Source organism: Phyllostomus discolor, chromosome 1 (genome assembly GCF_004126475.2).
Source record: "Phyllostomus discolor isolate MPI-MPIP mPhyDis1 chromosome 1, mPhyDis1.pri.v3, whole genome shotgun sequence".
Lineage (NCBI taxonomy): Eukaryota > Metazoa > Chordata > Mammalia > Chiroptera > Phyllostomidae > Phyllostomus > Phyllostomus discolor.
This window is the reverse complement of record NC_040903.2, coordinates 142,721,867-142,743,120: the sequence shown is the minus strand read 5'-3', so window position 1 is coordinate 142,743,120 and position 21,254 is coordinate 142,721,867. Positions and strand designations below refer to the sequence as shown.

Below are 21,254 nucleotides of genomic sequence, written 5' to 3'. Positions count from 1 at the left end.
AGAGGGAGGAACCGAGAGAAAGGCCGGGTCCCTGAAACCAAGCCCCTTCTCACTCATCCGAATGCCCCTCCTTCCCCTTCCTTTTCCTTCCACTGGGGAAAGGGGAACGTGGAAGGAAATTAACTTTGACCCCTAGATTCTGGCTCTGGGCCCAAAACTTGGGTGGAAGGCAGAGGTTTCCAGCACCCTTCGTCTGCCCCTCAGTTCTCCCTCCCCCGCTTTAAGCTGCCCAGCAGTCGGAGAAGGAGTTCATCCCGGAGGGGCTGGCGGAGTGGTGTAGGGGGAAGGCTGGGGGCGGAGGGAAGGGCGGCGGGAGCCCGACCGGTCCCACCCCCAGCTGCAACCCCTGGCAGGAAGAGATTGTCGCTGGAGCCGCCGAAAGGGACGAGCTCGGGAGGGCGGGTGGGTCTGCGGGCCGGGAGGACCCTGGCAGAGGCTCCGGCACACCGCAAGAGCAGGGGGCGTGGCCTGGGCTTCTCCGACCCGGGGCTGGGGAGCCTCCCGCACTGGGACCCCGGTGACACTTTGGGCTCCCTCCTTCCAGGAGCAGGCGGGGCAGCCATGCTCCTGGCTGGGGGCGACCTTCCCGCGCAGGAATGGGTCATGGTGCAGATCAAATCGAAGCCCCGGGTGCAGCGGCAGCGGCTGCAAGTACAGCGCATCTTCAGGGTCAAGCTGAACGCCTTCCAGAGCCGCCCGGACAGCCCCTACTTCTGGCTGCAGCTCGAGGGGCCCAGGGAGAACATGGGCAAAGCCAAGGTAAACAGCTTCTTCCCTCTCCCACCCGTCCCTTCCTGCCAGACCCCTCTCCCACTCCGCTGCCACCCGTGGAGACAAGGGTCCCTAGAGTCCCCAGGATCTGGATTCGGCAGAATGGCGGGCAGGTACTGGACCATCCTCTCCTCTTTCCAGATCTGCAGCCTTGGTTCCTTCTCTCTGGTTTCTTCTTTCTTTTCAGCCCCACCCCTTTCTCGCGTGCCACTTCTGTCCCTAGAGTGCCCTGAGAGAGGCTCCCCAGCGTGCGTACCCCCCTGAGCCTTCCCTGGCCAGGGCCCCAGCGTCCACAACTCCCCTCTTCTGTCTGGGGAAAAACTTAAGGTCCTGCATTTCTATGGCCTCTGCAACACACCTCTTTGTTCTTCACCAAGAGGATCTTTCTATCTCTTTTTAAATCTCCTTAAATCCTGGGCTGTGCCGTGGAGCCTCTCAGAGTGCTGGGGCTGGAGGGGCCTTAGAGATGCTAGTAAAGCAGTGCTGGCACTTTGCGGATGAGTTATCAGGGACTGGAGAGGGTCAGGGGGCCTGAGTGCTCAGTGTCAGGTAGGTGGGGGTGGTGGCGCTGGGACACGCGAACCCAGAGCTCTGGGTTCCCTGCTCCACCGTCTTGATGCCCTAGGCAGCCTGTTGCAGGGCCTCAGGGGTGGGGTTGCCGCTGCTCTGGAAGGCACCAGCCCTTAGGGACGGGTTGAAATCTGGAAGGAGGGCCGTGGGCTTTTAGATGAAAGGACCTGGCGTATGGCACTGGGCACTGGAGAGGCCAAGACGCAGTGCTTCTCCCTGGCTTCTCTCACAAGCTTCTCCTCCACTTGGGCCTCTCAAGCTCCCTTTGACCCCCAATCATGGCCAAGGTCTCCTTCTTCCCTAGGATTCCTTTATCTTATCTTTTCCCAGCAGGAATGCTACAGCCTCCCTCTTCCCCAGACCACCCCAGCTGGGATGTCTATACCAACATCCCAATTGGTCAAGGCCATGGCTGGGGGAGGTCCAGAAGGCACTGGCCAGAGGGCAGGCAGGCAGACTGGAAAGTTCCTCCCTCAGCCCCTCTGTTGAGCTGCTGCATCAGCAGTTTTTCTAATTCTGACAGAGGTGCTGGGGGAGGGGTGGGGTGCCTGCCCCTCGAACAGATGTGCAGGAGCCATGAGATGAAGACTTTTTAGTAGCTGGGATAGGGTGGGTTAATAAGAGGAGCCTTTGGGTTTTTTGGGTTCTTAACCTTTTTGGTGCTTTCTGAGGTGCCTAGCTCCCCACCTCCTGCTTCAATCCTGGATCAGCTTCGCCAGGCCTGTTCACTCCCACTCCCACTGCCTCCTCGGGATTGGGCCCTCACACCCCAGGCCCTGCTAATGTGACCAGTGGCTCCTCCAGCTCCCCCCACCCTGTCTTCCACTGGGGAGAAGCACTGTTTAAGATGGAAATACAGCATGAAGGAGTCCGAGGTAGGGCAGGGAAGGTAGGGAGTATAAGGCTTGTCCCAGGAGTTTGGAGATCCTGGCTGAAGGTGCTGCCGCCAAGGTACACCAGGACAGGGGTGTGGTAGAGAGAGTTGGAGTTGGGGTTTGCTCCCTTCTAACTGGGTGACCTAGGTCACATCAGTTACCTTCTCTTGAGCCTGTTTTTTCATGTATAAAGTAATATAATAACACCCACATTATGGCAGGGTTGTGAGAATCAGAGGAAACCATGCATGCTCACATACGTTTGCAAAACGTGCAGGGCTGTAGAGTATAGATGTCAGTCGTTGTTGTTCACTAGCTGTGCAACTTTGAACAAGCCCTTTCCCTCTCTCAGTCTCAGTCTCCTTGCTTGTAAAATGAGAAGCTTGGATTAAATGCTTTCTAAGGTCAGTGTAAGGATGTTTTGTGGTTTCTGTGTAGAGGTCCTGTGGCTGACCCTGATTCCAGCTGCAGGGACACGGAGTCATGCATTTTGATAATGGCCTGTGATACACAGGCCCACTGGCAGAGAGGCCTCAGTGAGACTGGAGGTTGCACGGTGTGGAAGGGTTGTGGATAAGGATGGCCTGCTGATGAGGAGAAACAGGGTCAAGAAGGATTTGGACGTATCTGGAGAAGGGCCAGGTTACAGTCCTACGTCATATGTGGCTGGTTTTCCAGGAAAAATCTCTGACAAACTCTAGAGTATCTTTACATTGTTTTGTTGTGGTGGGATTTAAAAAATAAAAACATTGCTAGAATCACATTCCCAGGCAGCAAAGACAAACACTGGGTGGTCTGGCCACTGAGGTGAAATCAGCAAGTGGAAAGGAGGGTTTTAGTAAAGACCTGAGTTGCCCGGGGACAAGCCCTTTTGTCCTCCTGGGCAGCGCAGTGAGGATGAGAGGAGAGGTGACATGTTCGCTTCTCCCTCTTTTTGGAGGCTCTTTTTGGAGATGGGAGAGGCCCTTGATTGGGAGGCAGAGGCTGGGTTCAAGGAGCTGGGAGATGGGGTGTGGTTTGGCTTGGCTGTCAGGTGGAAGTTCATCTATCCCAGCTTCACACTAACTGTGAGCACAGTGCCGTGGACACTGGCAGTGGCCAGGGGTATGCTGGAGCTGGCTCCCATAACATTTCAGGGAGTTTGCAAACCAGTGGCCTCCCATTGGTAGTTTGAAATTAGCATGGTGGGAGTCTTTACACCAGAGAAATTGGCAAATGTACCCTGGACCTGTGGCTAAGCTGGTTGGAGTGTTGACCCTGAAACCTAAAGGCTGCAGGTTCGATTCTGGTCAGGGCACATGCCTGGTTTGCAGGTTCGACCTCTGGTTGGGGCATATGCAAGGCCCCTCTCCCTCTTCCTCTCTCTCTAGAATCAATGGGCATGTCCTTGGGTGAGGATTTAAAAAAAGGATTTCCAAAATATTTTTAGAAAATAATAAATTGGCAAATGCTACAAATCAGGGCTATCCCCTAGTTGTGTTGTGGGCACATTACCTTCTCTCTGTCTTTTTTTTATTGCTTCAGCCAATGAACAGGGAACTTTATTGAGGCCCCAGGGTCACAGGGGTTGGGCAGAAGGCCGCCCAGTGGCAAGGCCGTGGTGTGGAGGCCTTATTTAACCTTCTTGGTGGGCGTGGGCTGTTCTTGTGATCTGTGGTCAGCATGGGAGTGCAGGTGGGAGGAACACTTGCGGCAGGTCATCTTGTCTCAGCTGCACTTCTGGGTGAGCTGGCCAGGGGGGGCTCCGTGATGCCACCCTGCAGACGCAGCACCCAGTGCAGGGTGGACTCTTGCTGAATGTCGCCGTCTGAGAGAGTGCGGCCACTCTCCAGCTGTTTGCCCGCAAAGATCAGAAGCTGCTGGTCAGCTCGGATGCCCTCCTTGTATTGGATTTTAGCTTTGATGGTTGCAGTGGTGTCACTGGGCTCAACCTTAAGGGTGACGGTCCTGCCAGACAGGGCTTCACAAAGATCTGCATCTCAGTGTCTGCTGGGAGGTGGGGCACTCTGTGCCCTTGTTGAGAAGAAGGAGATTTCTTCCTTATTTATTTGATTATTTATTTATTTAGAGGGGAAGGGAGGGAGAAGGAGCAGGGGAGAAACTTTGATGCAAGAGAGAAACATCGATCAGTTGCCTTTTTTACACACCTGACCTGGACCAAACCTGAAACCCAGGCTGCGCCCTGGTGGGGAATTGAACCTGTGACCTGTTGCTTTGTGCGCCAGTGCCCAACCAAGCCAGTCACACCGGTCAGAGCCCTTCTCCTTTTTTTTTAATTTCATTTTTCTTTTATCCAGGTAATTAATAATCAAAAAGTCCAGTAATTTTGGACTCACAATAGAACATAATGAATCCCTGCCTTGTCCTTCCCAACACGACTCTCTTCCATGCCCTTCCTTGTAGACATTTGCACATCTCCACATTCCTAAACAAAGTTGTAGGTACCGTTAGCTTTTGATTAATCCATTTTAGATATTTTTTACTTCCTATTATTGTAAGTGAAGATGTAACTTCCTTACATTGCCATCTCCTCTATATCTCCAATATAATTAATTTTCAATTTTCTGTTAAATCTATATTTAGTATTTGCATCATTATACCTATGCAAATATCATTAACCTCTGAGCATTGAAGTGTACTATGATTGTGTTTTCTTTCTTATTTTGTTCCACTGAGGTTTAGAACCCATTGCTTTTTAATGCTTGTTTTTCTTTGTAGTTATTGCTAATTTTACAATGTTCAGTGGCTTTGCACTATAGTTTTTACAAGGTCAATCTGTCAGTTGCTCTGGCCTGCATAGCTGTCATCCTGCGATTTCTGTTTGCTGTCATTTTTGACATCTCTTTGCCTTTTTGTTGTTGTTAAATGTCTTGTTTCCTGAGCTGAGTGTCTTTCACTTTCTTGGGTTGCTGGCCACGCCCATCAGTAGCTCCAGCAGGTCAGAAAGATGGCACAACGGTAAAGGGCATGCTGATGATTGCCCTCAGCATGCTTGTCTCTGTGTCCTTCCCTCCAGTCTGAACTGGCTGTCCTCCATGCCTGCTGACATCCGTCATCCTAGAACAGTGCCTGGCACATAGTACATGCTCAGTAATGCCTTGTTGAATGGATAAACAAATTCCAAAAGTTCTCTTTATTATCATCCTGAAGACCATCTTTGCCTTTTTCCTATGTTGGTCTCCTTTCTTGTATTTTTTTTCCTTCTTCATTTGCTGGAAAACACTCTCCAATAGCTTCCTGAGAAAGACTTCACAGGGGGTAAATGTTGGAATTGCATGTCTGAAGGTCACTTGATTGATACTTTGACATTGAATTATTGTGAGTGGAAAATTATTTTCCTTCAGAAGTGTAAAGGCATTACTCCACAGACTTTTTGCTTTTTAGTTGTTTGAGGTGATGTTGGGTCCCTGGTCCTTTGCATGTGAAATTTCTCTCTGAAAGTTTGTAGTTTCCCCTACTGTTCTGAGGTTTCCCAGTGAGATTCCCTTGTGTGGGTCTGTCTTCCTCCATTGTTGGCTACTACTGTGTTCCGTAGGCCCTTCCGTCTGAACGCTCATCTTCTTCAGATCTAGGGCATTTTCTGGAAATTCTTCGTGGATGATTTTTTTCCCTGTGGCTTCTGTGTTCTCTCTTCCTGGAACTCCTATTCAGACATTGGACTTTCTGGGCTGACTGGTTCACTTTTCATATTTTTTCTCCTATTTTCCAACTCTGACTTTTTGCTTTGCTTTCTGGAGAGATTTCCTTAACTTTATCTTTCAACCCTTTTCTTGGGCCTTTCACTTCTACCATCATATTTTTAATGTTTAAAAGTCATTTATGTCCTCTCTGAATTCTCTTTTTTAAAAAAAAACTTTCTATTTTTGTTCAGTGTGTACAATATTCTCTATTATCTCTCTGAGGAGAGTAATGATAGTAAACTTTTTGAAGTTTTCTTCTCCCTGTCTACTTTCTCTTTTTTCAAGTTGCTCCCCCTTCTATATGTTTTTTGTGTGTGTATCTATCTCACATTAGAAGTTTTCCTCATATGTCTGGTCATCTTTGCATGATTAAGAGTGAAGAACAAAATGAGTCACATAGGAGCTGAGGCTGAGGCTTCCTGCTTTTGAGCTTGACTGTACAGAGATATGGGGGCACTGTCTGTGAGGGAACCGGTTTGGTGGTCTTTGCTCTTGGGCTGGCTGGACTTCTAGAATGAATTTTTCTCTTTTCTGTCCTGGAGGGTCAGCGTCTGGCTGCTGAATCTCTACATGGGAAGAACGAGTTTCTTTGCACTCAGTTTTCATTGTAGATATCATTATTTGGCCCTCCTCCTTTCCTCCATGTTTTCTTATATGGTACCTACACCCTCAAGTATGCTGATAAACCTCTAATCCTAGGACATGTTTTCAGCTCTCTAGAGAACAAATTTTCAGTGGGTAAGGAGGTACTTGCCCAGCTTATATATGTGTGTACATTTAGGGGGGTTCCTGAATCTAACTGTTCCTCAAATAACTTTTCCTCAATCCACTTTTTTTATGTTCCCCTTCACTCCCAATTCCAAAGTTTCTTGGTGCTGCCATTTTCTGAGGCTTGTGTATTCTGCAGTATAATTTTGGGTGGTTCTGGAAAGTAGACAGTGAATGGCAACTAGCTTACGAGAAAGAAGAATCCTAAGTCAGGTGTTAAATAATAAAGCACTTTGATCAAGTGTAGAGCAGTGTTGAACTATTGATTTAATGTATAAATTGACAAGGGATCTGCAGGACATTGGGCAATATATTTTTACAAACACACAGCTCTTTTTCTGTGCTTATTTTGTTCCTGCCATGTCTCTACTTTTTCTTCTCTTGGAGGAAAAAAGTGTGGGTGGACTTTGTGTAGGAAAATTGCTCCAGGTATTTTCTGGATGTAAATGCCTGTTGTTTACTTTTCTTCCCTTCCCTTCCCTTCCCTTCCTTTCCCTTCTCCTTCCTTCCTTCCTTCCTTCCTTCCTTCCTTCCTTCCTTCCTTCCTTTTTCTTTCCTTGAAAGTATAGACAGCATTATGGTTAAGACCCCAGACTTTGGAGTCAGATGGGCTAAGAGTCCCAGCCCACTACCTGTGTGACCTAGCACATGTGCCCATTCTTGCCCATCTAAAATGGGGATGATAGTACTTCTCTTACAGGGCTGAGGGAGGAATCAATCAGATAATGTGTGGCATGTAGTAAGTGTTCAATAAATATTCAGATTTATTATTTTAAAAAGTATTTCAGTCCCTATGTATCTTTTAGTTTAAAAATATTGAGCAGTTAATGGTACAATAAATATTTTAAGCTCTTTGCACAAAAGAAAGAAACCAGCCACCATCTCCTTCCCCAGCACGTCTTCATGTTTGAATATTGTTTTCATGTAGTTAGAATGTGGGGTGCATGGGGTGGAGGAGTCTGTTAAGTTCTGTGAGAGCGATCCCACACCTGGTCAGACTCCCCCTTGGGTCTCGCTGAGGTTGTGGGTGAGAGGGTTTGGCTTGGGATGTCTGTTTTGAACTGGCTTTTGGACTTATTAGAAAGGGGTTAGACCTGGGCCTAAGTACCTGGGTGCATTTCGGGCCCTTTGGGGAAAGGGTTGGCAGGCTATGACCTGGGCCTCTTCTGTAGATGGCAGAGGTAAGCACAGGCTGGAGCAGGGAAGGACGACGGGCTAGGCACTGAGCAGAGGGCCCGGAGTGGTCTTCAGGATGGCTGCTGGAGATCCAAAATGGAACATTTGTTTTTTAATGGAACTGTCTGGAGAGAGCAGAGTGAACGTGACTGCTCTCCACACGGAGATATGGAGCGGCAGGAGGGCGAATGCAGTCAGTGGGGGTGGGGTGGGGGGACTGATGAAGAGGGAGTGCTCATGCTCCCTTGGAGCTCCTGGATTCGTGCTGGTGGGACTCAGCCATGCGGCGAAGGAAGCCAACCTCTCCCATCCCAGGGACTGCTAAAGACTGAGTGTGCGGGCCCTGCAAGCTGGGGGACTTGGTCTGCCCAGAAAGCCAGAGGCCTTTCTTCTGGTACATACATACTGTGTGTATCTGTGAGGTTATCTCCTGGATGCTGGCCCAGCGACTTATCTCCTCCTTTCCTCCTCTGTCCCCTCTGGGCAACAGAGTTACCATGGTTACGGGTACAGATTGTGCTAGAGACTCTCTGAAGGTGGATTAACCCAGAATCCCACAGGATTATCCTGTTGTCATGTGTAGTCAGCCTGAGGAAGTGGAAAGAGCCTTGGTTTCAGGGTCAGACAGATGTGGGTTGTGGTCCTGGCCCAGTCACCTTCTAGCTTGAACAAGCTGCACAGCCCTCTGATCCTGCAAAATGGCAATAGGCCATGCCAGGTGCTAGGCCCAGCACTTTCTTTGTATTAACTCACTGAAGCTCCGTAATAGCCCAATGAGGCAGAACTATCATCCCCACTTTACTGATGAGGAAATGTAGGCACAGGGAGGGTAAATAACTCGCTCCAGGTCACCTAAGTTCCTGGCATGTGGAGGGTGCAACCCCCCTCCCTCTGGCTATTTCACAATTCTGGAATGTCAGGGTAGGAATGGACCTTAGGAGCACCTCGTTTAACCTGTCATACAAGTGAAGAGGCTGAGGCCCTGAAAAGATGATAAATTTCCCACAGTTAACCTAACTTACTGAGGTCGAATTGGAAGTAGAACCAGGTCCCTTGAGTCCAAACCCAGGTGCTCCCTTCTCTCCAGGGCTCCCCCATTCTGTCAGTTTCCTGGAAAGAAATGATCGTGTGAGGAAGCAGGACCAGGGAGAGAGGGGGTGGCTATGGGGGAGTCATTGGCTTCTGGGAGGCAGGGGGAGGGCACCTGGTTGGTGAGGTTGGGCTTTCTGCATGGGGAAGTGTGAGCCAGTGGCCACCTCCCAAAGGGATGACTGCCATTGTGTTCTCCTCACTGTGGCTGCAGGAGTACCTGAAGGGCCTGTGCAACCCAGAGCTGTGGAAGGAGGTTCGCTACCCGCCAGCCCTGCACTGCACCTTCCTTGGGGCCCAGGGCCTTTTCCTCGACTGCCTCTGCTGGAGTACCCTGGCCTACCTGGTGCCCGGCCCCCCTGGCTCCCTAATGGTGGGCGGGCTGACCGAGTCTTTCATCATGACCCAGAACTGGCTGGAGGAGCTGGTGGGGCGGCTGCGCTGGGGCCCTGCCCCTCTGTTTACCCCCCGGGGGATCTGGGAGGCTGAGGTGACCCGGGCCTTTGGGGCTTTGATCTGGATCCGTGGAGACCAGCATGCAGGGGAACTGCTGCAGCTGCCCCCCGCGGTCCAGGAGCTGCTGCTGAGCCTGGTGCAGGATGCTGCGGGCAAGGAGGACATCATCGAGTGGCTCAGCCGCATCAGCACCTCCAACGCCCGCTCCAACCCAGAGGTCCTGATCTGCCTTCCCCACCAGCAGAAGGAAGGCTTATCCATGACGTCTGTGGGAGATGGTCCTGGGCCCTTGCTGGAGATGAGGGCCATCCAGAACGGGAGCACAGAAAACTCAAAGAGATTAACCAGCCTGGGAGCTACCTCAGGACGGAACACACAGCAGGAGACAGCAAACCAGCTGGTGCGGTAAGTTCTGGGGAGTCAGTCTGGCATCTCTGTCCCTGTCCCTGCTTCCCCACCCCAGGGAAAGGGTTTGGGACCTAATTGGTCTCTTCACCTTTCCAACAAACTTGGGTTTCCTCCAGGGTCGGTTCCAACCACCAAAGTGAATCGGACAGTGCTCGCAAGGAAGGGCCGGTGCCAGCCGCCAGCAGCCAGGATCCTGCGATCCACTCACAAGCCTTGTTGCAGCAGAGGCAGGTCCAGAGGGTGGATGACAAACTCCCCTTCCAGCCTCCAGTGTCGGCCCTGGGTGTGTGTCCATCTTGGAAGGCCTGGGCCCCAGGGCCAGCCTTTGGGCCCTTGTGGCCAGGGACTATTGCTGCAACCTTCTGGAGGATCAACGAACTGCATTCTCTCCACCTGGCCTGGCTCCTGTCCCAGGCGTGCTTCAGTTTCCCCTTCTGGCAGAGGCCTCTGGGCCCCATTCAGTTCAAGCTGCCAGGACAGAGTCCCTTGCCCTTAAACCTGGAGTGGAAGCAGAAGGAGCTTGTTCCTTTGCCCAGTGTGGAAAGCCCAGATTGTAGAATGGAAGTGGGGCCAGGAGGAGAGGCAGCCCTACAGAATTGTTCAAGGTCAGAGACCTCCCCAAAAGTCATGAGTTTATTGGTGGTCTCAGGGAGCTCGGCTGTAAAGGACAAAGCTAGCCCAGGACTTCCACAGGTAGGGCCACCTTTGACCTCTACACCCCAACTTGAAGCTGGAAGTGAGCTAGGGGACCAAGAAAGGGTACAGTGGGATTGTAAGGGGCCAGAAGGAGGGCCCGTTCCAGTGCTGCTGACAGGGCAAGGGGTGCCTGCAACTCAAGGGGAACCTGTGGATCAAGGGAGGCTGACAGCTCAGTCAGTACCTGACGCTCAGACAGTGCCTGATACTCTTGAAGTGCCCGTGACTGCCCCAGCGCCCACAGCACAAACTGCACCCACAAACCCAGTGCTGCCTCCAGCCCCCAAAGTGCCTACAGCCCAGATAATGCCGGCAGTGCACTCAGAACCTGCAGCCCCCAAAGTGCCTTTGGCTCCCACAAAGCCAGCAGCTCACAGGGGGCCCACAGCTCAAAAGGCAGCTGCCGGTCAACCGGCATCGGCAGCTCAAATGGTACCTGCAGCTCAGAAAATGCCTGCGGCCAAAACATCACCTGCGGGTCCCAAAACATCGAAAGCTCAAAGTGGGCCTGCAGCTAAAACAGGGTCCACAGCTCCCAAAGCACCTGCAGCCCCCAAAGCACCTGTGGCTCCCAAAGCCTCCAGAGCTCCGAAAATGCCTGCAGCTCAGAAGGCGCTCACAGATCCAGGGCCGGCCTTGGATGCAGCCAAGCTCCTGAGAGAGGTCCAGCCTTCCTCGAGGGGCAGTGCTTCCTTCCCAAAGGGCAAGGGGGAGGCCAGGAGGCAGGGCCTCCAATCCAGCAGCACTTTGGCTCCCAGTAGTAAGCAGCCCTCTCAGGTGGGTGGGCTCCTGGGGGCTTGGGAGGGGGCCCCAAGGCAGCCGCCTCGACAACTGCAGGCGAATAGCACAGTGACCAGCTTTCAGAGGTACCACGAGGCCCTGAATACACCCTTCGAACTGAACCTGTCGGGAGAGCCTGGGAACCAGGGGTTGCGGCGAGTGGTCATTGATGGCAGCAGCGTGGCCATGGTGTGAGTAGCATGGGGCAGGCTGGGCATGCTGGGGAGCTGGGGCAGGGCATCCTTGGGTGCACAGTGTGGGCATTCCTTTAGACCCCTGTATATGAATGATGTGGGATTCACATGGGGAAAAGTGGAAGGGAAGTGGCCCACGCTGAGTGGCTACTACTTGCGAAGCCGTGTGAGTGGAATTGTCACAGCAGCTCTGCAAGCGCAGGTTCCTGTTTTCCCTCCTTGGCAAAAGCAGAAATGGGCTCAGAGATGTAGTGGCTCTTGCCCAGGGTCCCAGAGCCAGTAAGGGGTCCAGCTGGCCTGTGAGTTCAGATTGTCCACTGCTGAGGCCCAGGCTCTTGCCACTGCAGCCTGCCTCATGTACCATGGTACCAGTCCACCCCGGGCCAGCTTTCAAATGTGTAGCCGGAACTGTAAGGCCCAGCACAGGCCTCCTCTATGAAGTCTTTCCTGACCGACCCTTAGAGATGGCCCTCTTGGCACGGCACCTACTGTGTGTGTATGTGTTAGCACAAATATATGCAAAACCACTTAATGTACCAACACAGTAGAGTTATCTGTGCTGAGCACACTCCCAGCACACAGCAGGTCGTCAGTGAATGTTTGCTTCCAGCTCTAACCTGAGCTCTGTGAGTGTAGAGGTTGCCTTCTTCCTCTTGCCCTGGAGACCCCTATACACATGTGCCCATGCACACACGTGCATACCCACACAGTAGGTGAGGGTGCCCAGTAGGTGCTCATGGAATGTTTAATGATGCAGGGAAGGGAGAAAGGCATTGTCAGTGCCTGTGGTGCTGATGCTGGTGCCCCGGCATTGCCCGCTATGCTGCCCAGGCCCCGAGGGAAAGGTAGAGGTAGGGCCATTCCTAGGTCAGGAAGTGGCTCCCTCACGTCCCGCCACGCCCACAGGCATGGCCTTCAGCACTTCTTCTCCTGCCGTGGCATTGCCATGGCCGTGCAGTATTTCTGGAACCGGGGACACCGAGAGGTCACTGTGTTTGTACCCACCTGGCAACTGAAGAAGAACCGGAGGGTGAGAGGTGAGTTGTCCCTTCCCCCTGCCCCTGCGGCAGCCCCCGGCTTTTCCTTCCCTGCCTCTCTGTCCCTGCCGTGGCCTTTCCCATGCAGCCCTTCCTCTGACGATCTCTGTCTTCTGCCTTTCACTTCCAGAGAGCCACTTTCTGACGAAGCTCCATTCCCTCAAGATGCTTTCCATCACCCCCTCCCAGCTGGAGAATGGCAAGAAGATCACCACCTATGATTACAGGTGTGCCAGTCCCCAGGCCTGTGTGGGGCTCTGGGAACTGGGCTGGTGTGTCAGGTGGGGTCCTGCCTTGTCCGCTCTCCGGAGATGGAGGCAACATGTCTGAACGGGTCATTTCAGAGAGGAGGGCACGTGACCCTCTCTAGGCAGAGAAAGGGACACAGTGAGAGAGGGCTCCAGTGTCGGCTGTGCCCGAGGCCAAGGGGCATTCCTGACGTTGGGGCTCTGCAGCTCCATTGCCCTTAGTTAACAGGCTTCCTTCCCCCATGACCTGTGAACTGAGACCCGCTGCCCTGGATGGGGTTAGCCCAGGTGACTCCTGGTGTGTCGAGTGAGTTGCTCCCCCAAGCAGCTGATTCTGAGTTGAAGTTCATGTCTCAAGGACCTGCTTCAGTCTTTCCCTTCCCCAGCCCTGGCAACGGGAGGAGGTATGTGTGTGGCCATGTGGGGTCGAAGCTCTGGCTGGGCTCTGATTATGGTTAGACTGGCCCCTATCTCCTAGCTAAAGCCCAAATGCCTCCCTACTTGTCAGTCTTAAGCACCTAGTCTCCAACATGGCTGCACAACCAGTATGCCCACGGGGGCGTCTGTGATGCAGCTTCTGTGGGGCAGGAAGGCCCTGCTGGAGTCCCTGGGCCTGGGCTGGAGTCCATGCTGGGCAGACATGGGTCTTGGCTTCACCAAGGCACCTCCTAAGCTGGACAGGGAGAAATTCTGTTTCTCTCCACTTTCCCCCAAACCTGACACCTGCTCAGCGTTCAGGCCTGGGAAGGGCTGGGAGGGCAGCTCAGGCATCTCTCCTTCAAGATCGAGGCCCCTGGGTGAGGTGTTTAAGTACCTATAGATTCAGGCCTGGGTTCCAGGGAAGATGGCTTTTCTGCAGAAGGCCCTCTGCTGGGCACTAGTGGAATAGCATGTTTGGGGTGGCCCTAAAGGCAATCTTCAGAGAAGGCCTGAGGAGGTGGCCTGAGGAGGTGGCCTTCGCTTTCATTCCTGGTAAAAGGGATTAATGAGTAGTGATCCTTGGGAAATGGGTTTCTTTATTCAGATGTGTGTTTTTATGTGTGTACTACATGAATGTTATGTGTTGGTGAAGGATAATAATGGAAAATTTGTGCGTATGCTGTGGGGCAAGCACCGAGCTAGATACTTTGATATGCTGTCATTCAGTTAACCCTCATAGCAATACATGGGAGGCATTTCATGCTTTACGGATGCAGAAACTGAAGCAGTAAAATGCACGTCTGGATGTGAACAAGTGTGTGGTTTGTGTGGGTGTCTGTGAATGCCTATGTGTGAAATGAGGGTTTGTGTTTGTATATACATTTGGGAGGCATCCATCTCAGTTCCCCTCCCAGGCGCTAGTGGTGATCCCAAATGGTATCGCACAGATGGTGGGGGGGGGGGCTCCTGAGCCCTGGCTTCCCACTACCAAGGGCGGCCTTGGTCCAACACAAAGTGAAGCTGCAGATTCATTTTCCCAGAGGCCCAGGAAGGGACGGGCTGGTCACTGGTCATCAGTGACTCCCTCTCTCCTTGCAGGTTCATGGTGAAGCTGGCAGAGGAGACAGATGGCGTCATTGTCACCAACGAGCAGCTTCACGTCCTGATGAATAATTCCAAGAAACTGATGGTCAAAGATCGGTGAGGGGGTTGGGCTCTTCCTTCCCTTTGATTGTTAGGCACCCCCGGCAGCAGGGTGTTGGGGCAGGGAGAGGGTCCTTGGGACAGTGTCCACCAGCATCTGCTGAGAAGAGGTGTGGGTCTCTGCTCCATGGAGATGCCCAGGCAGCAGTGGGGTGTGGGCGGGTCAAGGGCTTCCCTGCAACTGTCTCCTCTCTTCCCTGTCCAGCCTGCTGCCCTTCACCTTTGCGGGAAATCTCTTCATGGTGCCCGATGACCCCCTGGGCCGTGATGGCCCCACCCTGGATGAGTTTCTGAGGAAGCCAAACAGGTAATGGGCCTCCCCTGCATCCCAGCCCATCCTGTGACTGACTAGAATCTTCCCCTAAGTGCCAGCCAGCATTTATGTAGTGATTTGACTTTTTTACGTCTTTATACTTCTCCCACTAATTGGTGCATCCATAAACCACTCCAGTATGGTTTTGTGGTTTTATAGGTTTGCACATGTGCTTGAATATTATGTGTACCCTTGCACAACTGGCATTTGTATTCAATTCTTATTGTTTTTGCCAGAGGTTAATTCACGTGGCTCACTTTAGTGGCTGTGTGGTACTCCATCACCGGGGCACCCACCGGTATGGGATCTCCTGTGGAGGGCTGTCGATGGTTTCCTAGTACTTTGGTTTTGGAACTGGTGCTGCTGCGGCCTCGTTCTTGTTCCATTGTGTGCAAGAGCACCTGTGTCTAGAGTCTATGCCAAGTAGAATTTTTCCCCACATTTATTATCTCCTTTGGTCCTTACAACTTAAGTTTGACATACATGACCACTACCGCAATCTAGGACTCAGATACTTTCCCAAGGTTCCTTTGCTGGTGCCAGCAGAACTAGTTTGCTGTAACTCAGATCCTCTGGCCTTTGCCTCCTCTGAGGCACCTTGCTGTCCCTCTCCCAGTTCCCTGGGCCCACAGGAGACTGTGGTGGATTGTCTGGGCAGGGCACTGCTTCCTGGGCCAGTGTCCCCCAGACTCATGCTCCCAGTTTGGGGAATAAATGATGTGGTTGAAGTTTGTCTGCTGTGTTCTCCCAAATCCATAGTCAGGCCCCCCTCCCTCTCTTGACCTCTTCCTGGCTTGCTCATCCTGGCATCAGGTTGGAACTAGCAGTCATCTAATTCCCACCAAACCGCCGACTTAAAACTGGTTGAAAATATCACTTGGTTGTCCTGGCCGGTGTGGCTCAGTTGGTTGGAGCATCACCCCATATCTGAAAGGTTGCTGGTTCAATTCCCAGTCAGGACACATACTGGGGTTGTGCGTTCAGTCCCTGGTCTAGGCACATGTGATCCCCTGTCTGGGTGTGTGTGGGAGGCATCCAATCGATGCTGCTCTCTCACATCGATGTTTCTCTCTTTCCTTTCCTTTCCTTTCTCTCTAAAAAGCGATGAAAAATGTCCTCAGGTGAGGCTAAACAAAGAAAATGTCACTTGGCCACTGAGGGTTTTGACTGGATAAGCTTTTAGAGTACATTGGAGTCTCATATTTTGGCCTGGCACATGGTGGAGGTGGAGGTAGAGGGGGTGCCTGTGAGCAGGGTCCTGCCTGAGGGCCTGCTCTGTAGCAGGCTGGCACTCTGCCCAACCTGAGCACTAGGGTGGGGCCCTGCAGGGCTTCCACAGCTGTGGTTTTCCCTTTGGCGGACCTCCTGGGGCCGGCTGTCCCTCTCCCCACTCCATAGGGCCCCTCTGCTCTGCTGTTTCGGTACAGGTTGGACACCGACATCGGCAACTTCCTGAAGGTGTGGAAGGCTCTTCCTCCCAGCTCAGCCAGCATCTCTGAGCTGAGTGATACCGCTGATCCAAGGCCCCTGGAGAGTCCTCAGAAAGTGGAAGAAGTCAGGGAGGAGAAGAAGGAGGGGCAGGATGAAGAGCTGAAAGAGAGGCAGGACGAGGAGCCCAGGGAGGGGCAGGGCACGCAGAGGCCAGCTGAGGAAGAGGACCTGGACTCCTCGCTGGTGTCGGTGTTCAGGGCTGAATGCCCTTCCCTCTCAGAGGAAATCCTCCGGTGCCTCAGCCTCCACGACCCAACTGATGAAGCCCTTGACATTGATCTCCTTCCAGCGGTGGCTTCTCCGTCCCTAGGCATCCCCTGGGATGGGCAGGCTCCCTGCCAGCAGGTTCTCGCCCACTTGGCCCAGTTGACCATCCCCAGCAACTTCACCGCACTCTCCTTCTTCGTGGGATTCATGGACTCCCACCGAGATGTCATCCCTGACTATGAAGCCCTTGTGGGCCCCCTACACAGCCTCCTCAAGCAGAAGCCAGACTGGCAGTGGGACCAGGAGCACGAGAAGGCCTTCCTGGCCCTGAAGCGAGCCCTGGTGTCTGCCCTCTGCCTGACGGCCCCCAACCCCCAGCTACCCTTCCGCCTGGAGGTGACAGTGAGCCAGGTGGCTCTGACGGCCACTGTCTATCAGGAGCACTCAGGGAGGAAGCACCCCATTGCCTATACCTCAAAACCCCTCCTCCCTGATGAGGAGAGTGAGGGCCCCCAATCGGGGGGAGACAGCCCCTACGCTGTGGCCTGGGCGCTCAAGCATTTTTCCCGCTGCATTGGAGACACCCCAGTGGTCCTGGACCTTTCCTATGCTGCCCGCTCCACGGTGGACCCTGAGGCGTGGGAGGGCCGCAGGGTGTCGAAAGCATGGTTGATCCGATGGTCCCTCTTGGTACAGGACAAAGGCAAGAGGGCCCTGGAACTGGCCCTTCTCCAGGGCCTGCTGGGGGAAAACCGGCTGCTGACTCCCGTATCCTCCATGCCTCGTTTCTTCCAGGTTCTGCCTCCTTTTTCTGACCTGTCCACGTTTGTCTGCATCCACATGTCAGGCTACTGCTTTTACCGTGAGGACGAGTGGTGTGCTGGCTTTGGTCTCTATGTCCTGTCTCCCACCAGCCCGCCTGTCTCCCTTTCCTTCTCTTGCTCGCCTTATACACCAACCTATGCCCACCTGGCTGCGGTGGCCTGCGGCCTAGAGCGCTTCGGCCAGTCCCACCTCCCTGTGGTTTTCCTCACGCACTGCAACTGGGTCTTCAGCCTCCTCTGGGAACTCCTGCCCCTGTGGAGGGCCCGGGGCTTCCTGTCCTCCGATGGGGCCCCGCTACCTCACCCGAGCCTGCTCTCCTACATCATATCCCTCACCTCTGGCCTCCCATCCCTTCCGTTCATCTACCGAACCTCCTACCGTGGCTCCCTGTTTGCTGTGACAGTGGACACCCTGGCCAAGCAGGGTGCGCAGGGGGGCGGGCAGTTTTGGAATTTGCCAACGGATGTGCCAGCCCCCATGGTGTCTTCCCATACTGTGGGCAAGAGGCCTAACTTGCTGGCATTACAACTAAGTGACGGCACCCTGGCAGATATCATTGCCAAGCTGCAGGCTGGGCAGAAGTTGTCTGGCTCCTCACCCTTCAGTCCTGCCTTTAACTCACTCAGCCTGGACAAGGAGAGCGGCCTGCTTCTGTTCAAGGGAGATAAGAAGCCCAAGGTCTGGGTAGTCCCGAGGCAGCTCCGGAGGGATCTGATTTTCTCTGTGCATGACCTCCCCGTGGGGTCCCACCAGAGGCCGGAGGAGACCTACAAGAAGTTGCGGTTGCTGGGGTGGTGGCCCGGGATGCAGGAGCATGTTAGAGATTATTGCAGGAGCTGCTTGTTCTGCATCCCCCGAAATCTTGGCAGTGAGTTGAAGGTTATCGAGTCCTTGTGGCCCCTCAGGTCGACCGCCCCCTGGTCGAACCTGCAGATTGAGGTGGTGGGCCCGATCACTGTGAGTGAGGAGGGCCACAAGCACGTTCTGATTGTGGCTGACCCCAACACCAGGTGGGTGGAAGCATTCCCGCTGAAGCCCTACACACACATGGCCGTGGCCCAAGTGCTGCTGCAGCATGTGTTTGCAAGGTGGGGCGTTCCCGTGAGGCTGGAGGCTGCCCAGGGTCCCCAGTTTGCCCGGCATGTTCTGGTGAGCTGTGGGCTGGCCCTGGGAGCCCAGGCTGCCTCGCTGTGTAGAGACCTCCAGTTCCCTTGCCTGACGAGCTCAGGGGCCTACTGGGAATTCAAGAGGGCTCTCAAGGAGTTTATCTTCTTGCATGGCAAGAAGTGGGCAGCTTCCCTGCCCCTGCTGCACCTGGCCTTCAGGGCCTCCTCCCTCCAGGCCACACCATTCCAGATCCTGACTGGGGGCCCAGAGAGGCTGATGGAACCCCTGTGGTGGGAGATGAGTTCTGCAAATATCGAAGGGCTCAAGATGGATGCCTTCCTGCTGCAGCTGGTGGGGGAGCTGCTGGAGCTCCACTGGAGGGTGGCCGACACAGCCAGCGAAAAGGCAGAGAACAGGCGTTTCAAGCGGGAGAGCCAGGAGAAAGAGTGGAATGTGGGCGACCAGGTCCTCTTGCTGTCCCTCCCCAGGAATGGCAGCAGTGCCAAATGGGTGGGTCCCTTCTATATTGGGGACCGGCTGAGCCTGTCTCTCTACAGGGTCTGGGGCTTCCCAACCCCGGAGAAGCTTGGGTGCATCTACCCCAGCAGTCTGATGAAGTCCTTTGCCAAGAGCGGCACCCCCCTGTCCTTCAAGGTCTTGGAGCAGTGAGTCGAATCAGTGAGGGGGGGCCATATCCCCAGGGTCCTGGGCTGCTGCTGCTAGGCCTCCCCCTCCCCCCATCAGTACTTTCAAAGCCACCCTGGGGGCCTCCATTGTGCCTTTTGTGAAGTTACTTCAAAAAGCTTTGCTGAATTGCCTTGAACTGGGAACTAGTGTCCCTGTGGGAGTATCTGCTGTCAGATATGGGCCCCTGGCAGTTTCACCTGGGGGACTGCAAAATCCCCTTACTGAGGTAGGCCAGGCTCAGCGTCTTTCCCCAAGCATCCCCTTCACCCTGTCACACATGTGCAGGTGTACACTCACAGACACGCACATGCACACCCAGAGCCTGACTTCTGGCTACCAAGTCAAGAAACAGTGCAGTTCAGGACCTCAGGCCTGGAACCACACTCTCCCCTCTTAAACAGAAACCTCAAATGTAGACTCCTCTCCCCCAGTCTTCATGTGGGGACCCTTTGCCCTTGAAGTTGTCACAGTTGATGCAAGTCCATGCAGGCTATGGAGAGGCAGCCTGTTCCCAGTCTCACGGTCAGTTTTCTCAGGCCAGGTGAGGCCTACCCAGCTGTCAAGGAAGGGCTGGCAGTCCGGCACCCCTAGACTCGGAGCTGGGGTGGGAGGGTGGCCAGCCATGGATGAGTTTGTCAGCACAAAAAGGCAAGGGGGAGACCGAGTCAGCCTACCTCATTGAACTCCAGCCAATGGAGACAACCCTGACCCCTGCTGTGATGGTGTCAACCGCACAGGAATCAAGGATCTCGATGCCAAGTGTGGCGTCTCTACCTGAAGAGCTGCTTCAATGAGGCCAAAGGGCCCAGGCCTCTCTTTGAAGAGGGGAGGGTGTCTGAGATGAGCAGCGTGGCAGACAGTGAGGTGCTGATGTGGCTCTACCTCCCAGCCCCACTCCAAAGCCCACAGCCCTCCTCTCGCCTCCACTGTACCTTACATCCCACTTCCCCCCCTCCCATAGTGTGTGACTGCTGTGGTTGGATCACTCTCCCCTGCCCCCATTCCCTGGACCTGCTTTCTATGTAGAGCAAAATCTGGGTTCTGCCAGAGAACTCTGCAACGATCATGCTTACAGCAAGAGTGAGCTCTCATAAGTGTGTGTGCTTATACTCACTCTGATTTGCTGCTGCTGCTAACAAAATAAACTCCAGTGAAGGCCAGCACTGTATCCCTCTGGCTAGGCCTCTCTTATTTCTTCAAAGCTGAGCCAGTCTCCTGGCCCAGCTCAGGCTGTCAACACACTTGGCATTGCAAGAGCCAGAATAGAACCTGCCATAGAGTCGAATGTGATGTTTTACAGCCAAAGAAATGCCCAGAGAGGAGAAGTGACTTACCTAAAGTCACACAGCTAGTTTGCAGTTGAGCTGGGACTGGGATTAAGTTTCCCGACCCTCAGTTCACCGTAGACAGGGTTCTGGTGACAGGTGCAAGTGAGAGAATCCCTCCAAATCCCTCATTCATATTCCCGCCAGCTCCTCATCTCCCATATCTTATAGACAAACTACTAGATGTTGCCCTGAAACCATTTCCAGCTGCTCTGTCCAGGAAAGAATGGGAGACATGAGAAATTGAAAGGTGAGCTGTAGGAGCTTTAGCAGAGACCTTCCTTTCTTCCCCTCCCCACGTTTCTTCCTGCTCCCTCTATGGTATGGCCAACCTCATTCTCCCTCCCCAGTGCTATACCCATTCCCCGTGCTAACAACATTTATGATCTTACACCTTTTTATTTTTCATTTGATTTATCAATAAAAAGGTCAATATGGAGCCAATGTCCAGTTCTTTTTTAACTTTGGTTCAATTATGGGAGTGAGGAGGGTGGGGGGCAGCCATGGGGCACTGCTGTATGTTTCTCAGGCTGACTTGCAGATCTGAAGACCTGGTGGCACCTTTTCAAGTTCATCTGACCCCAGCTCTTATTTTGTAGATGAGACCAGCACTCAGGTAAGTGATCTGAAGGCCCCCCCGCTGGCTCATGGCAGGGCCAGCAGGAAAGCCCAGGCTGTGGCTTCCAAGCTAGGGCTCTTTCCAGTTTGTGTCTTGAAGATGGGCAGGGTGGGAAGATGAATGAAGACTGGCGTCAGGGCATGGTGTCGACACTGAGCAGCTTAGTTGTATTGGAAACATGCCAGATTTAGGTTTGAATACTGACTCTATTATCTGCTACTTATGTGGCCTGTTTCCTAAGGTCTTGGTTTCCCCATCTATCAAAGGCACGGTAACAACTCCTAAATTATGGATGGTGCAAGGACTGTA

General features: G+C 53.4%; 1 protein-coding gene across 2 annotated transcripts; it reads left to right on the top strand.

Moving 5' to 3' along the window:
* The first annotated feature begins 30 nt into the window (after positions 1-30).
* On the top strand, positions 31-20,765 carry NYNRIN (NYN domain and retroviral integrase containing). Of its 2 annotated transcripts, XM_036029778.1 has the most exons (9): positions 32-759; positions 9,144-9,185; positions 9,627-9,790; positions 9,910-11,460; positions 12,370-12,500; positions 12,631-12,727; positions 14,267-14,368; positions 14,577-14,678; positions 16,112-20,765. In XM_036029778.1, exons 1-9 carry the CDS (start codon positions 562-564, stop codon positions 18,981-18,983), a joined length of 5,259 nt encoding a protein of 1,752 aa, XP_035885671.1. In that variant the 5' UTR covers positions 32-561; the 3' UTR covers positions 18,984-20,765. The 2 variants fall into 2 exon arrangements, with proteins under 2 accessions (XP_028361414.1, XP_035885671.1); XM_028505613.2 differs by having other exon boundaries at positions 31-759; positions 9,144-9,790.
* The last annotated feature ends 489 nt before the right edge of the window (positions 20,766-21,254 follow it).

Bases quoted from the DNA above. Each gene is read 5' to 3' on its own strand.
- NYNRIN (XM_028505613.2), top strand. From the start codon at position 562: ATGCTCCTGGCTGGGGGCGACCTTCCCGCGCAGGAATGGGTCATGGTG. The intron at 9,791-9,909 runs GTAAGTTCTGGG...GGTTTCCTCCAG, and splicing joins ACAGCAAACCAGCTGGTGCG to GGTCGGTTCCAACCACCAAA. The intron at 12,501-12,630 runs GTGAGTTGTCCC...TTTCACTTCCAG, and splicing joins GAAGAACCGGAGGGTGAGAG to AGAGCCACTTTCTGACGAAG.